This window comes from Carassius carassius, chromosome 5 (assembly GCF_963082965.1).
Source record: "Carassius carassius chromosome 5, fCarCar2.1, whole genome shotgun sequence".
Classification (NCBI taxonomy): domain Eukaryota; kingdom Metazoa; phylum Chordata; class Actinopteri; order Cypriniformes; family Cyprinidae; genus Carassius; species Carassius carassius.
This window is the reverse complement of record NC_081759.1, coordinates 17020266-17037217: the sequence shown is the minus strand read 5'-3', so window position 1 is coordinate 17037217 and position 16952 is coordinate 17020266. Positions and strand designations below refer to the sequence as shown.

At 40.8% G+C, this 16952-nt stretch overlaps 1 protein-coding gene across 1 annotated transcript in view; it reads right to left on the bottom strand.

Moving 5' to 3' along the window:
• The window catches only part of LOC132140877 (transmembrane protein 132E-like), a 338156-nt gene extending 321540 nt beyond the window's left edge, over positions 1-16616 (bottom strand). The window contains exon 1 of the mRNA XM_059549926.1: positions 16099-16616. Coding sequence (XP_059405909.1) covers positions 16099-16156 — 58 coding nt within the window. The 5' untranslated portion in view covers positions 16157-16616. The remainder of the gene's footprint in view (positions 1-16098) is intronic.
• Positions 16617-16952: the final 336 nt, after the last annotated feature.

Here is a 16952-nt window from a genome sequence, read left to right as displayed (position 1 = left end):
GTGCAGTCAATCAGCTTGACGTGCAATAGGCTGATATGCAACTGCGAATTAATTGACGGACTTATGAATCTACAAATCAGGCGATCGCGGAGTGAAAATGACACCACCACACGACTAAACATCAGCAAAGCACTGCCTTTTGGCTATATCCAGAGGTAGGCTTTATCTTAGAAAATCGAGCAAAAAATGGAGCGTAAACGCAAAGGAGGAGCAGAGAGGGAATGTATGAAAAGGAGAAAAGCCCTGGCCACAGACGCAGCAAGTTGTTGCAAAATCCCAGCCATATTTGCCAGTAAGGGAGCAGGTCGGTCAGAATTACATTTATATTTACTAGGGATGGGACAGTTCACTGAAAAAACCGAACCGTTTGGTTCACCACACACGGTTCAGCACGCGCTGGGACGCGGTTCAGCTTAAATCTGACAAAGCATCTGTACTATGGTTTACTATAAATAGCACGTAAAACAAACAGGGTTCAGATAATATATGATTCTGTTGATGCATGCACATTCTCGGTTCCCCGACATTACAACAATAGCGTTGAAAGAAAAAAAAAAACCTGGAAAAACCATTCACTCTTGTTTAATACTAATACGAACACTGGATCAGTGCATTCTCTTAAAGTAACAGTCTTTATATTAATCGAACAGCAACAACAAAGAAATCACTCACTGATCTTGATTGAAAAGCTTTTGTAACTTTAATAAAGAATAATCTTTAATTTATAGTCCAAAATGCAATGCTGTTTTACATTTGATTACTTTATTTGATTACTTTAAAAACTAACGCTAGACCTCCCTAAAAAAGCCTGAAAGTAAGTTTATTTTATTTGTATCTTTACGCCATTGTATTTATTTGTGCTGTTGCTTGTTGTTAGAATATTCTTAATAATATGATAAATTCAATTTTCAAAAATAATTTTTTTGAAAGTTTAGTTTTTCCATAAACATAGCACATACAATGGTACCGAAACCGTGATTCTAAAACCGTAAAACAAACCGAACTGTGAAAAAGTTGAACTGTTCCACCCTAATATTTACGTAATCATTTGGCAGATGGACGCTTTCATTCAAAGCGACTTACAATAGATAAATTCTATTATAAAAATATTATAGCCCAGCGCGTTCCGCTACCTGATCCTCGGGCACAAGCCACCCAGCCTGTTACCCAAGATGACAGCCGATGACGATGTGGAGGCCTTCCTTCAGGTCTTCGAAAACACCGCCCACCGTGAGGGATGGCCCGTGGACGAATGGGCACGTGCGCTGGCACCCCTCCTCACCGGTGAAGCACAGAGGGCTTACTTCTCGCTCCCCTTGACGACTGCCGACGATTATGCCGAAGTTAAGCGAGAGATCCTCGCGAGGCTGGGCCTCTCCCCTGTGTGTGCCACCCAGCAGTTCCATGAATGGGAGTACAAGCCCCGGGTGCCAGCCCGTGCCCAGGCGGCTGAACTCAGCCGCATCGCCCAGCACTGGTTGCTGGAGGGAGACCCCAACACAGGTAGCGGAACGAGTGGTAGTCGATCGCCTCCTGTGCGCACTACCTCGCGGGCTACCTTCCCCCACCGCCATGAGCCCATGCCCAGCGCAGATATACCGTCGCCTCCGCGAGCCTGGCTGGCAGGCTGTATCGTCCACCAGCGAGTACCGGCGGGAGCCCCCGAAGCAGAGGTGAAGGTGGATGGAAGACGGTTCCAGGCCCTGTTGGTCACTCTCATCCAGTCGCGGTTGTGCGCCCCTCGAAGAGGGGGGGGGGGGGGGGGGCCACCAGGCCTACGCGGCTGCCTACCTGGATGACGTCGTGGTCCACTCCGAGGCATGGGAAGGATCTGGATGATGCGGAGGGTGCTCCGTCTGCGGAGGGTGCTCTCGGAGCTCCGGCGGGCTGGACTTACCGCCACCCCCCGAAAATGCCACCTAGCCCTCTCTGAGGCCAAGTACCTGGGCTTCCAAGTCGGCCGAGGATTCATCTGGCCGCAAGACAAGAAAGTCGAAGCCATCCACTCCGCCCCAAGACCCCGGACATAGACCCAGGTACGAGCCTTCTTGGGGTTGGCGGGTTATTACCGATGTTTTATCCCCAACTTCTATTCTTTAGCCGCCCCCCTGACAGACCTGACCAGGGAGGGGCAGCCGGAGAAAATATGTTGGACCCCGTCGGCGGAAGAGGCCTTCACCCAGGTTAAAGCGGCACTCCTCGCCGGTACTCCGTGCCCCGGACTTTAGCTGCCCCTTCCTGCTGCAGACACATGCCTCCGACACAGGACTGGGAGCGGTCCTCTCCCAAATTCAAGAAGGTGAGGAGCATCTGATCATTTACATCAGCAGGAAGCTGTCCCCTGCCGAGAGGAAGTACGCCGCCGTGGAGAGGGAAGCCCTGGCCATCAGGTGGGCAGTCCTGGAGCTCCGGTACTACCTCCTGGGCCGCAAGTTCACCCTGGTAACCGATCACGCGCCCCTACAGTGGATGGCCCGCACCAAGGACACCAACGCCAGGGTGACTCGCTGGTTCCTAGCGCTCCAGGACTTCCTCTTTGAAGTTCGCCATCGTGCCAGGGCTGCCTACGCGAACGCCGATGGCCTCTCCCGGATCTGGACAACTTACACAGGTCTGTCAGGGGTCATTCCCCACCCTCCCCTAACTTCACCCCTACTCTCCACATGTCTTCACAGGACCAGAACGACGCTTAGGGGGGGGGGGGGGGGGATGGTGGGGTAGGTGTGACGAGCACTCCCAGAGGAATCATCGTCGCCCTGGCAACCAACAGAAAGCACCTGAACATCCTCGTCACCGGCTGATCGGTCACAGCTGCTCCCCGTCAGCCTACACGCTCTTAAACAGCACATGCTGCACTCAAACGACGGTCTCAAACTAGGGCTGGACGATTATGGCCTAAAATCAAAACCTCGATTAATTGAACATTTTACCTCGATTACGGTTAATGAACGATTATTTTGTTTCTGTTTTGTTTTTTTGCCCTCATAGTTTACTGACAAGGTTTGTACTCTAAATATGATTGACTATTAAAGGTGAGATATTTTTTCCTGTTGAAAAAGCGATATCATAGCTCACTATCAGCAGTTATTTTATCTATGTTCGTAGCATTTCTTACAGATTATTGCTCGGTGTAAGAGATAAATAAAGATCAGATAAAGATAAATTAGCACAGTACCAGTACGAGTGATTGCGTGTGTGAATTAGTCATACCGTCTCTATATTATTGTGAAGCTGTGGGTTGTAAATAGCCTAGTTGCTTCAAAGGTAGAAAAATATGCTATAATAAGTTTTGAGATTCTAAGCTACTTTAGGGATAAATATTATCAAAATTATATTCAAATTTAAAATGCATAATTTTAGTTAGGGTGAAGAAAAGCTTTTGGCTTCTTTTCTGAGGCCATAAAAGGGCGCATTGAGCAAAATATTACTAATGCACGTTTATTCAAAGCATAAGAAAATCGGACTGTGAAAAAAGTGCATAATATTTAAAATAATGTTTATAAACCAATTATAATTAAGTAGCTTTAAGAACTATAAACAAAACAGCACCATGTGTGTATGCATAGTTTAATTCAAAGGGGTGAAAGCCAATAACACAGAGTACATTTTTCATTTAAACACAAGATGCAGTAGGATGGGGAAAACCCACCATAAAGTTTTTGAAAAAAATTGAACCCATCTTAATTTTACATGGCTTTCTAAACATGTGGCTCTGTTGTGTGAGACGCCAGTGCAAGGGTAACAGAAGATGTCCCTCTAGAAATGCGTGAAATATGCGTTCTGTGTGAATGGCTTGGTTTCAGTTTTGACGTAAACAAGATCTTCTTCACATTGATGTTCTCTTTTTCCGCAATATTTTGAAAGAACATCTCAGCAGCGCTGCATCTAGTTTCTTCAACTGTATAGGTTAACGAAAACATTCTAATGCAATGACACTTTTATATTGTCATCACATCTCGTGCGCCACTGATAAAGGCCAAGTAGAATTTGACCGTCCGCATCCGCGCACCGTCCGCATTATGTAATTTTCGTCATCACAAGGGCTTGCAGACAGCCGCGCATCAGTCCACGCGATCTCAAAAAGTGCCTGCACGCGGACGGGGCGCGCTGCTGTCAACAGCACATGCACGAGGTGAATGATGACAGAAGTGGTACTGCTTGTCGAGCTCGTCTTCCTTCTGAAAGCTGTGCGGATGAGGCTATGTGAGACAGAACAGAACCCCGAATGTGAAGTATACTCGGGGCGGGCCTTAAAGCAGCCTCCTTAACAGACACCTAAAATTCGAATGCAACATTTTTGCATTCTAATGTGGAATTTTTTTTATTTTATTCGACGAATATTCGAAATTCTAAATTTTTTTGACAGCCCTAGCGTGAACATGGTAGCTCGATATAATAATACACATCCGATCATCTAATCGCTTGAATGTCCAAACCATAAAACAAATACAACTGACAAAGTTTAGTGAAGACACAAGGCCATCACTATGTGTTGAACCGGCGTTCACCTCCGTGTTTTGCTTTTATGCCATTGACTGGACGGGGCAGAGTCATGTGGCTACACACGCGGTAGTATGCTTTTAAGGGGGAAGTATTAACAGGATTAAAAAATCGAAATAACCGACATGGGAAAATTACATCGGTTAGAGGTTCTGAATTTCGGTTTCGATTACTTTTCAATTAATCGTCCAGCCCTATCTCAAACCGAATGCAATGCTGGTCTAATTCCTGTCTCATTTCTTCACAGAAAGCAGCGAGTGACCGACAGCCCACCCACTTTGGAGCACGTCAGGACACTCACTTTCACCTTAACTGGCACCGAAGAGCACAGAGAGCACACGGGAAGCACTGGCCACCAGAAAGCGGAGCAGCACATTTCACCAGGCACCCTACACTGTTCAATAAATCCACCCTCCGTGGCATTTGATTTCACGCACCTCTTGTCGAGTGATTCTTCACCCCGTGACAATATATATATAATACAAATATATATAATGATAAAAGTTTTAAAAGAGCATCTTAATGACAAACTAGCACACTGTTTTACATATGGGGATAAATAATTTTTCTAGTGGCAAATTTGACCAGAAATTTTGATTTTCCATTTCTAGCTTACTATATGTAGCCTAGTGTACAATGCTTATTTATTTATTTTGAAGGTGACGAAGGAAACAGTAGCACTAGTGCTGCAAGTGCTCATGCTGTTGATAAAGACAGTTCAGCTTTTGAGTCAGAGCAGTCAATTCATGTGCAGCAACAGAGGTGGCCTGGGGTGGAGTCAAATTCCCGGCCTGATTTACTGTCCCAGTCCGCCACTGGCTGAAAATAACATTTATGCTTGGAAATTATCCTGAACCTGAGGCCATGAAAGGCCTGGGAAAAGAAATGAGTAATAAGACCTAGTATTCATAAATACTATAGTCTTTTTAGCAAAGCAATATCTAAAGAGGCAAAAAGCAATATCTTCTTAGGCTGCTGTTTTGCACACGGAGGAAGGCTTCAGATCTGTGTGTGGTTAATAAGACCAGTCTCATTGTCTATACACAGGTATTTTTATGTAATGGTCACTACTGAGGATGGAGGTTTGGGTGCTACAGCAAACAAAACAAATAATACAAGTTTACATTTTAAGATTTTAAAGGGTAATCTTGCCCAGATTGGCACCAGAAGTCACACAGAATTATTGTGACATTTGACTAATCACTCTAAGGTGCAGGAAAATTCTCCAAAATTTGGGCAAGACCATGAGGGAAGTCCCACTCTAAGCATTCATATGCATACACATAATCATTCATATACATTCTTATCAAATATAAATGCATTGGGACACACATGCTTAATATGTTTACATGGAGAGGGTAAACTTTTTCAAATTCATTTTAAGTTTATTATGTACTAAACCTGTCTATGCACTGCAAATAATCTTTATAAAACACAACCTTAAAATAGAGAGAAGTAAAACAAAGCCCTTGGGCGAGAACTGTCAAGCACAACTTAATCCATGCAGTAATGTTTCCTGAGTCATTAGCCACATCTGAAGTGGCTTGTAGGGAGAAATAACCTCGAGATGTGATTTTTGCTTTGTTCATCACAGGCTCTTTAAACATTTCACAGACCATTATACAAATCTCATTCTGAATCATACTAGAACGATGGTGCTTCAGAGAAATTTTAATATTTGTAGATCTCTTGCCCTTGAAAGGAGCAAAATCACGAGTATATAAACAAAAGGTAAATGCCTGTGGGCTGACAATGGGTCTGTTCCAAAACAGTGAAATTTCTGTCTACTGCCTACTAAGGCAGTGCTCTAATATAGATGGAATACAGTTTCAGACACAGCAGGGCACATTTTTGGAATCATCACAGTGCCTAATAAGCATAATTAAGTTTTCTGAATCTTTGGTTTCAATTATTATTATTATTTCTTGTTTTTTTTGGCTTAGGTTGCCTCATATAAAGCACAGATTTTGTTTGCATGTTGCTTTCTAAAATAAGCAAATCTGTATTAACAGACCAACAACTCTGTAAATTATTTGTATTCTGTAAAACTTTGTGAATATGAAAGTTTTTCATATTTTGAATTTCATATTAGATTGTGTTGTGTTTTAAGGTAAATCTAACCAATAATGCCCTGCGAGGCCAATGAATCAGCTGCTAAAAGCATTTTCAAAACATAAACACTCACATGTAAGTCCAAGTCATCCCACCACAAGTCTGAAAACACTTAAATTCAGCATTTGTAATTTAATATTTCCTGTCATTACAGATTTAATTCTTTAGAATTAGCCATCAGCCACTCTATTCTCCAAAATTCAGGATCAGCAGTTCAAATAATCCAAACTAAACACTAAAGTAATGCAGAAATAAAAATATGTGTCAAAATCTAGTCATACCATTCAATTCAATGCATTTAGGCAAAGTGAAATGTTTGCCCAACGCTTAAAAACAAGAATAAACTTTGCTATAAACTTCTTTTAAGTTAGAAGTATTTCTTGTTGTGTGTGCATAGGAGAAAAAGAAAAACAGAAAGATAAGTAGGCGTAGTGCGTGTATGCGTGTTTGTTTGAAATGGTGCACTTTGAGAAGATTCTAGGTTTTGACATCAGTTGGGAACATCGGATATAAAGGGCATGATGCGTGATGTAGTGCGTTTCTGAGTTGTACGCATGTTGCTCTCTCGCTCGCTATAGAGTTTGATTTCCCATGGGTTCCAGTGCTTATTTCAGGGATTTGGTGTTCTCATCCCTCATCCTGCAACATGCTTGTCTGGGGTTAATCCGTTTCTACCAGAGGAGGTGTCACAATCTCACTGGTGCCATGTCTTTAGTCAACAATAAAAATGGTTTATAATGCCCGGAAAGCTATTTTTCTGCAAGCTATTCTCCTATCTTCTCCTGAGCTCCCTACTGAGTATAACAACACTGCAGGCAACAAGTTAGTTGATAATAAAAAAAATAAATAAATAAAAAAAGACAAAACCTCTGAGCATTCAAGGTGAAACATGTCATTTCTACATTACTAAAGGCAAAAAAAAACAGAACCGTATTGTTGAATATTCCAAAACTTGTCTTCTATTGTTGGTTTGCTCATTAAACTGGGATAGGAGAAAAAATATGGACAAACAAGGTCATAAAAAAAAGTTTGTAAAGACAAAAAAAAAACATAATATTTTCTTTTAAATTATGAATTATGAATAATTTACTGTCTTTGTTCAAAAAATATTGTAGGCCATAGGCCCACTCATATAGGCTAATCCATAAAAATGTAACTGTAATCTAATTGTGAGAAAGTGTAATATACTCAGAAACTTTTTATGTAATCCGGATTACATGTAATCAGTTACTACACAGCACTGGTTGCTAACATGTTTAACCATGTTTCCAGAAGTCAGTAGAATGGTTTAACACATTACGAAAATGTTACTAGCATTTGAGTGTCATTGCATGGACAGAAACAGGTTTACAGGTTTGGAAAAGCAAGAGAGTGAATGATTCATTTTGTGCTAACTATCTTTGTAAGGTTAATGAAACTGTTGTAATGAACAATCTAGATTGAAAACCTGATCGCCATTCATGAACATGTCAGCGTTTGCCAGGCATCACGTCAAAGAAGTTTGGAAACATTAATGTCTGCTGACTGATCTCAGTGCCTAGCAGACTGGCAGTTTTGCCAGGTTTTCCGGCAGAGCTTGGAAGGACAGGAAGAAACATACGGCTGTCAGTGACACTTCAACATAAGATGGCTGAAACTTAGAGAAAAAAAACTCCCAGCCACAATGCTAGAATTGCAGTACAATCACAGAGATGAGAACCATGTTGAGGCACCACCGAGGTCTCCAGGGAAGACTATCACTGCTGTACTTGGAGGCAGCTTCTACTGTCTTCAAAACAAAGAATAAAGTCAGAGACAGAATGGGCACAGACAGGTTTGATCTCTCTATTACTCCTCTAGACACAAAAATACTGTACTGTACAATAGATTTAAATCTTTTATCATAATAACTGACACCACTTTAATCACAGTTGATTTTCAGTGACTTCTGCAGGTACAACGGTACTCTGATCAGACCTACGAGAAGTGGATCCCTCTTTCTCTTACTTTAGACTTTGAATGTCGCCATCATCTATCCAGAATGGCATGTCACCCACAAGCACGATTATTCTTGGAGGACTGTGGAACTTCATTGTCAACTTCAAACTGACTCAGGAGGGATATTTCTGATATGATGAGCAGCTTGGAAGCACTCTGCAAGCTATTTTAGGAGTTCTAGATATGTAAAAATGTTGATCTTGAACATTTCCCTCAGACTTTCTTTCCGATGATTTGACAGACATGTCGGTTGTCATGAACGGAAGTATTGTTCTTTTGCCAGTGCTTCTAAACCTGTCAGAGAATTTATATACACCATCCTTCACCTTTTTTACCTAATAAATAAGGCTTACATAAAGAAAAACAGACAAGGAAGGAGCTTATTGCCTTAATATCTAGTGTATGATCGCATGCTGACTGAGCAGTCCTTGTAATCTTTAATGCAGATCTCTGGCAGACAGCTGTGAGGTGTTTCAGGAGTAAAGATGTGGTTTCACAGTTGTGGAAGGATCCGGTAATATTGTGCAACTACATGTCCTGTGAAAAGCTTATACTGTCTTATAAAGCTCTATATAAAACGGCCAGTAAACTATATTCATTCCTTTTAGTTCTAGTTCCCCCAAGGCCTGAAGGAAATAATGGCCCATTCTCTCAACTCAATCAACCGGTCTAGGCCAAAAAAAATTTACAGCACGCTTTTGGTTTACACCTAGCAATATAAACACGCTCTTACTTTAAAAGTGACACATCATGGAAGTATTTCCATGCTCCTTTATTCAAAACACAAAACTCCTTCCCAGTTCATCCAGAACACTTAAGAAAACTAAACAGCAAAATCAGATATTGGAATTCAGTATTTTCAGCAACAGTATTATTATAGTATTATTATGTTTTGTCTTATTGAGATGTTTTTATTGTTGTTGTTCAGCACATTGGTCAACCAGTGGTTGTTTAATAGTGCTATATAAATAAAATTGACCTTGACATTGACATTGACAACAGCAAAGGTTTTCAAGGGTATTTTATTAGAATTCATGGTAAAAAATTATCGCAAAATCTGTAGAAATTAAAATAAATAAACAACTGAAAACTGATAACTGGACTGAAAACACAGCAGCACTGGCCAAGAAATCACAGCAGCATCTTTACTTCCTACGCAAACTGAGAAGAGCCAGAGCCCCGTCCCCCATCATGTACACCTTCTTCAGAGGCACCATCGAGAGCATCCTGATGAGCTGTATCACTGTGTGGTATGGTGCTTGCAACGCGTCCTGCCGAAAGACTCTGCAACGCATAGTGAAAGCAGCTGAGAAGATCATTGGGGTCTCTCTCCCCTCCCTCCAGGACATTTACGGAACCCATCTCACACGCAAAGCCCTCTGCATCACCGGTGATCCCACACACCCGTCACACAGCTTCTTCAGCCTGCTGTCATCAGGGAAGAGACTGCGGAGTCTCCAGGCCAGGACCAGCAGACTGAAGGACAGCTTCATCCATCAGGCTGTCAGGAAGCTGAACTCGCTCCCGAACTTGCCCTCCGTCCCTCTTCTGCCCCAGGCACCACTGAATTTTATTTTCTTTTTTTTTTTTTATATTGAACGTAGCTGTTTATTTGGCTACTTGGAGAAACTGGTAACATCATGCGCACGCGTTCTAACAGCACTGTTAAGCACTGCTGTCTAACCGTGCCTAGAATTCCGGGCCAAGAACGGTTTGCAATCATGCCGTGCCATACCAGGCTCACGTGGAAATACAACTGTAACCGTAACTGACAGTCATTAGAACTTTTCAGCCTGATAGCAAAAAAGTGGCTATATTCAAGTGCGAATGAAGGACGTTTTGCGGGGGATGCCAGGTGTAAAAAAAAATTTAAATAAAAAAAAAAATTCAAAAAAAGAAAAAGGAGAGAGAATTTTTCAACCCACCAAATGAATATTCAAATAATCAAATATTCTTGTCCAGCCTCAATCAGAATATGCTATTCAGTTTTTGTTCCGCTTTGTGTCATAGCCCACCTGCCAACAATGTCGCATTGTCGCATACAAAGCGAGGTCCATAAAGGAAGATTTACAGAGTATGATGTGGAAGAATTTGACTGACCTGCACACCTTTGGGATGAATTACCCCATCACCCAACATCAGTGTCTGACCTCAATGATGCTTGTGACTTAATGGGAGCAAATCCCCACAGCCATTTTCCAACTAGTAGAAAACCCTTAGAAAAACCAGAAGAGCCAAGGAAGGAAGACAAACTCACTATCACTATTAATGTTTTGGTTTTCAAATTGAATGTTGAGCAAGCACTTATGTGCTTTTTGGGTATCCGAATATATTTGGCCTACGAAAGCGTAGATTGTGCCCCCTTTTAATAGTTTATTACAACTATTGCATAATATTACACAGTGACACAGTCATTCGGTCAACCCACACACATTTCCCCCTCAGTGTGGCTCTGCATTCACAGTTTGAGGTTACTGTGCTACTGTCACTGTGCAAGCTTGAGGAATTTTAAAAGCAGCCAAGCAGCAGCCCAAGTGCCCAGCAGAAAGACTAATGAGTCACGCTGAGACTACACTGACCCAGTCAGCCTTCGTCACCATCATCACCTCTCCTGCCACAGGTGTCGTTCAATTAGGAAAAGTAATGATGACGCAGTCCTTTACCACCCACATTAGTCTGAGACAGCTGATCTCAATATCTGGACTGCAGACCCAACCAATTTGCCGTTCTAATCATTCTTACTTTGGGTTGTGAAATCCTCATGCCAAACAAAGGCCTACAGCAGTGTAAGGAAAAACAAAAAAGGAAGCAAAGCTTAATGGCCGAGGGGACATCTAGCTGGCTTGGGCACTTGGAGTATGAGCGACTTCTGCAGATTTGTTGCACATAAGATATGGAAGGAGGGAGGGAGAGAGGCAGCGGCGAATATGGAGGAAGACAGGAAGGGAGGGAGGCAAACAGGAAAACATGAGGAGCCAAGAAATGCTGGAGGGTAAAAATCTGGCCATATTTCTTCAGCTTCCACTGCAGTGATCACAGATCATGGTCTCCCATGTAAAGGCAAAATGTCCAGTGGATGCTGACAATGTTTGGACTTTAAAGTGCTATTTACAACCTTGACAACCTGTTTAACAATTTTTGGTAATTTAACAGTATTAGTGTTGTAATTAATGTCAAAAGACATTAATATGTTCAGCCAATGACAAAAACTTTTTTACTTCTGCTCTTAAAATGTAAAGAACATAAAGCAGCCAGCCCACTGATAGCCACGCAATTTCTACCATCACAGCCTAAGCCTTTGAAAGTGGTTGTGATAATGATAATTCTACTCAAAAAGGCAAGATGCATTTTCCCAGCTAATCTATTTGTTTCTTTCCTAGCAAATGCTCCTATTCGACTAATTAATAGACTCCTAGAGCTTTTTCAGCCGAACAAAACATGCATCTCGCATCTACTTAATTTTCCTGCAGCTACAGACAATTTTCTTATTAATAAGCATTCCTTTTGTCAAGTCACTAATCCTGTGCAGCTGGCAGGCATAAAACGACAGGCAAGAAACAAGAGTAGGAAATACAGGTTACAGTCTCCTGAGTCAGCCCTTTAATCATAGTCTTATTAAAGCAAGAACAGCATGCAGACATCCGTTCCAAAAAAACACGCCAAAACCAAGATGCCGCAAACGTCGGCCATTTGTGATTTTTTTTCCTCATTCCTGCTGTCTGGGAGACGTTCCTGCTTGTGGTTCTCAGAGCTATCGTTTTATGATGACTGTATATGATGTCAATGAAGAGTGTAAGTGATGAATGGACACAGTAGGTACCAAACTAAAGAGTCTGGAGGATACAAGCAGTGTCTTTTTCCCTGATTGGTTGACAGATGGGTCAGGCGGGTTGCCTGGGGAGAGGCAATTTATCTCGCATGACAAAGGGTCAACTTGAAACTTAAAAAGGATGTTTTAAAGATGGCGAAGTATAGCCATCTCATGCTATTAGGCCTTCCTTCTGAAGAAATAAAAGCACATACTAAGGGATGTTGCCATGCTGGTGCGGATGTTGATCACAGATCTTCCTTTTAAAGGGCAATGTGCAGTGAATATAAACAAGTTGCGTGCTTTCAGAAGAAAGGCCATTGTGCCTTCAGGGCCGATGTGGGGGGTCTTCTTCAGTCATGCCATAGGCTATCTGTAGGAAACACCCCTCCACAACACTGTCTTTCAGTGTAGCTAAAAGGAACAACGTTTACAGTTTTGCTGTGGGTGCCCACTAATGCTATTACTGCATTAATCAACGATTTGATGTGCCGTGCCACAGATTGTAAGTGCATGTGTAAGCCAGATAATTGAATGACATTTTATTTAACCCAGGAATGCTGAAATGAAATATTCTGCAAAAACGTCCAACTTCAATTTAAAACCTTTCTCTTTTTTTTTAATGTACGTTCAGGTTCAAACTAGGGCTGCACGATAAATCATACTAGAAGGTAATTCATCTGCGATTATGAATGCGATAGAGCCGTAGTTCACTGACAAGCTTCACAATGTGTAATAAATGCCGCTCCATCAGAAAGCACATGATGGAGATTTCCTACTAACCACAGAATCGGCTTTACTGACAAGATGAGAATGACAATCGCATGCAATTTATCATGCAGCCCTAGTTCAAACAGACCATATCTAGTTGGTAATTAAGCTGGTTGAGTTTACAAATGTCACACAAACCTAAAACCCATTAGGAAATCTCATTAGTTCTAGGTGAACCTGTGCAAATTCTGTCAAGTTTGTCAAGGACTTCATATAAAGCATTAGATAAAAAAGCAGGGCCAATTAATAATAAATGAGCACTCTCCTTGCTTGCCTAAAGGAGTGTTCGAGCTGTGTGGCTTGCCAAAAACTAGCAAAAGGTGAGCGTGTAATGGACAGAGGAGGAAACGGACACAGAAACTACCTAAGAGTTTGTCTAATAAAACAAGTTCAAAGAAAACCTTTCACAGAAAGATTGCCAATTATCTACTAGAGTTTATACATCTGTGGCCGAAAAGTTCTTGAACATTTATCATTAACTTTGATGGCTCTTAACTTTAAACCTTCGAAATAAGCTGCAGCTGCCAATGTTTTATCTTAAAGCACCTTAAAGAGATAATTCCCAAACATTCCATTGTCATCATTTACACAGCTTTCCAAATGTGTTACTGGAAAGGAGTTTGAAAAAAGATATATGGAAGAGTGTTTCTGTCCATACAATAAAGATCAGTGGGGTCTAAAACTTGACAAAACATACTTTTCAAAGACAAGTATTTTATTTTATATTTTGCAGAATAAAGCAAGTCAAAAGAAATTGGAACAACATTAGAGTTGGAAAATGATGACAGCTGTTTTTATTTTTGCATTAACATTCCCTATGAAGATTGTTCCTGAGTAAACGCAGCATTTACGACAAGACAGAAATTGCTTTTTCTTTGTTCTGCTCAATGTATGATAACATATAAAACATTCAAACCTCTTAAGACCATGAAATAGGAGTCATCTAAATCAGAATTCAATTAGAGTTGTTGTCGAGAATAATTTCAGGATAGTTGGTCGTAAGGTTGAGGTCATGGGTCTAACAATCAAGGCAGTGATGCTCCAGCAATGCTCTTTTCCAGGCCTAATAAATAAAACAAGAGTACAAAACAAAGTGATTTCTTTCCAGGTGATTTGGTTTCACAAGGAAGCAGCTCTGAAACCAAACCAGGGCTCTCCGCACAGGCACAACACTGGATTAACAAACAAGACATTCCTAGAGAGCTCACGCCACGTCTCAGGTTTGTTGATGTTTTGCTAAGACTTGATCTTTATGTCTGGTTCCTGTCTGTCACTTCTGTAACTGGAAGCGGAGGAGACACACTTGTGCTGGCCCATTTTATTGCTCAACTACATCAGTATCAACTGCAGATGAAGGCTGTCTGGATTACAAACGGAAATGCATGACTGAGTGGCACTGCTGTCAAAACATGTGCAATTGTATTGGACAGTGCCTGACACATGACATTATGAGCACATCTGACCTTCCATCACTACTGCCTTATATTTATCCAGCGTATGAATCATGAAAGAGTGAAATCTAAACAAGTTGATCGAATTTAAATGAACAATTCCCATGGCATAACTCCTAGCTGAATATACAAAACATTTCTAGAAAAACGAAACTTTCTTTCTGGTGTTCATATTTTCCAAGTTTCTGTCAAATACCATGATGGATTACAGTCAAGTCACATTATGAACCCTCAGGACTTTGATGACTCCCAAATGATGTTGCCTTTGTTCTTATGGTTTCATGAAAGGAAAATAAGGGCAGGGATCAGACCTCAAAGGAATATTTCAAAGGCATGTCTCCTCTCTACTGAGGACTGTCAATGTAATAATCTTAGGCACACTATATTGCCATAATAATATTCTGATTCTAAAGCAGCCCATTCTTTTTTTTCTTTTGTATTTCAAATTAGATTCATCCTGGTGAGATTAATTAAACAATAAGAGACAGCTGTGATAGCTGATAAAAAAATAAAATAATAATAATAATAATAATAATAATAATAATAATAATAATAATAATAATAATAATAAAGAAAGAAAGAGACAGAGACAAACATAAATGGATTCATATGATTGCAGACTGGCAATCAGATAAGCATCCTAAAATGTTATTTTACCATGTTCATTTGAAACTGCAGAGGACAAACAAAGAGCAAATCTAAAATGAACTTGAACAGGTGCTGATGCCTTGTAAACAAGCAACGGATATTTAGGAAATAATAATCTAAATAGAAACAGCCAGAGAGAGAAAAAAAAAACTTTAAATAGATCAAAACCAATTACATCTTTCCATTGCTCAACCAAAAAAAAAAAAAAAATTCTGCTGTACTTTCTTTTCTGATTTACTGCTAAAAATAATAATAATTAAGCTTAATGTATATATATATATATATATATATATATATATATATATATATATATATATATATATATATATATATATATATATATATATATATATACGTGTGTGTGTGTGTGTGTATAATGAATAACGTTAGCTATTTAACAACGTCGTTCTTGCTCAAAAATGCATTTCATATTGTTTTATAATTTGGGCCTCTTTTGACAGGGTTAGTCTCAAGCTTCAGTCGTGCTCCCACCTTGCGGACAGTTGCTATGCTTGAATTACAAGTGTATGTTGTGTTCAAAAACACAAAGCAGTGCAGGCTATATGAATTCAAAAAAGCGCGTTAGACACTTCCGTTGCCCCCAAAGCTGGAGACAACGAGAAAACAAGAACTTCAAGCGTTCAAATCGGTTGATTTTCAGCTCTGCGCTTTAGTGTATGCGTGCTGAATTACCAATTAAGACTTATAAAAATCCACTGCAGCCCAACATCCAAACATATAGGCTAAACCCCGCTGCAGTCATTCACAACAGCCAAACGGGAATTCGCAAACAAGTATGGTATGGAGAAAAAAAATATCAAGCAGACTTACCTTCCGAAATTAATATATACAGCAACAGAGTTTCCATCCAAGAACGTATAACGGACATGGTAGTAGTTTCCACGATTAAATCCCGTTTCTTATGATAAACAACAGCGCTCCTCCAAAATATCTCCCGACCGACGTCTACAGTCCAGCGACGAATTCCCAACGAGAATCTGTTGGATTGTGATGCTGGTGAACTTTATCTAGAGCTGTCACGTCCATTATACCAAACCAGTTAAGAGTTAAATAAAAAAGACCGTGTCAACCAGCGACCGAAGGCGCAATGAAGAGCTTTCGAGAGAGAAAAGTTACAGGTAGCTATCCGGCTCAGGTGTCTCGATTCCCAGGCAAGGCTATGTCTCTCTCAGTAATCCACACGACATGCAATACAGTCGTTTTCGTCCTTTAGGAGATTGTAGTTCAAACTGTAATCCCCTGAAAGCGTGAAACGCCAACGGTATCGCAACAGCACAATACCAATGTCGTTCACGAGCTTGTTAGTTTGATTCTACAAAAAGCCTCTCAGATTAGAGGTATCAAACACAAACAGCGGATACACGGCGTGTTAGAGCTGGATGGCGATTTACGATTTCCGCTATGGTAACCTTGACATTTGCTCAAATAGTATTTTATGGATGAGATCCGGTTCTTCGATGTAGGTACACGACCTGAAGTTATGCGATGTTATTACTATATATTGTCGCCTAATGATGCACGGAAATAAACGTTTACTTGTCCGCTCCGATGGGGGAAAAAGTGATTTATTCTTGAATGAAGTCCGAGAGACGAGTTGAAAATCTTCTCAGAAGGAACTGAAGTCCTGGACAAGCTTTCCTGGTACACTGTTAGGCTATATTTAC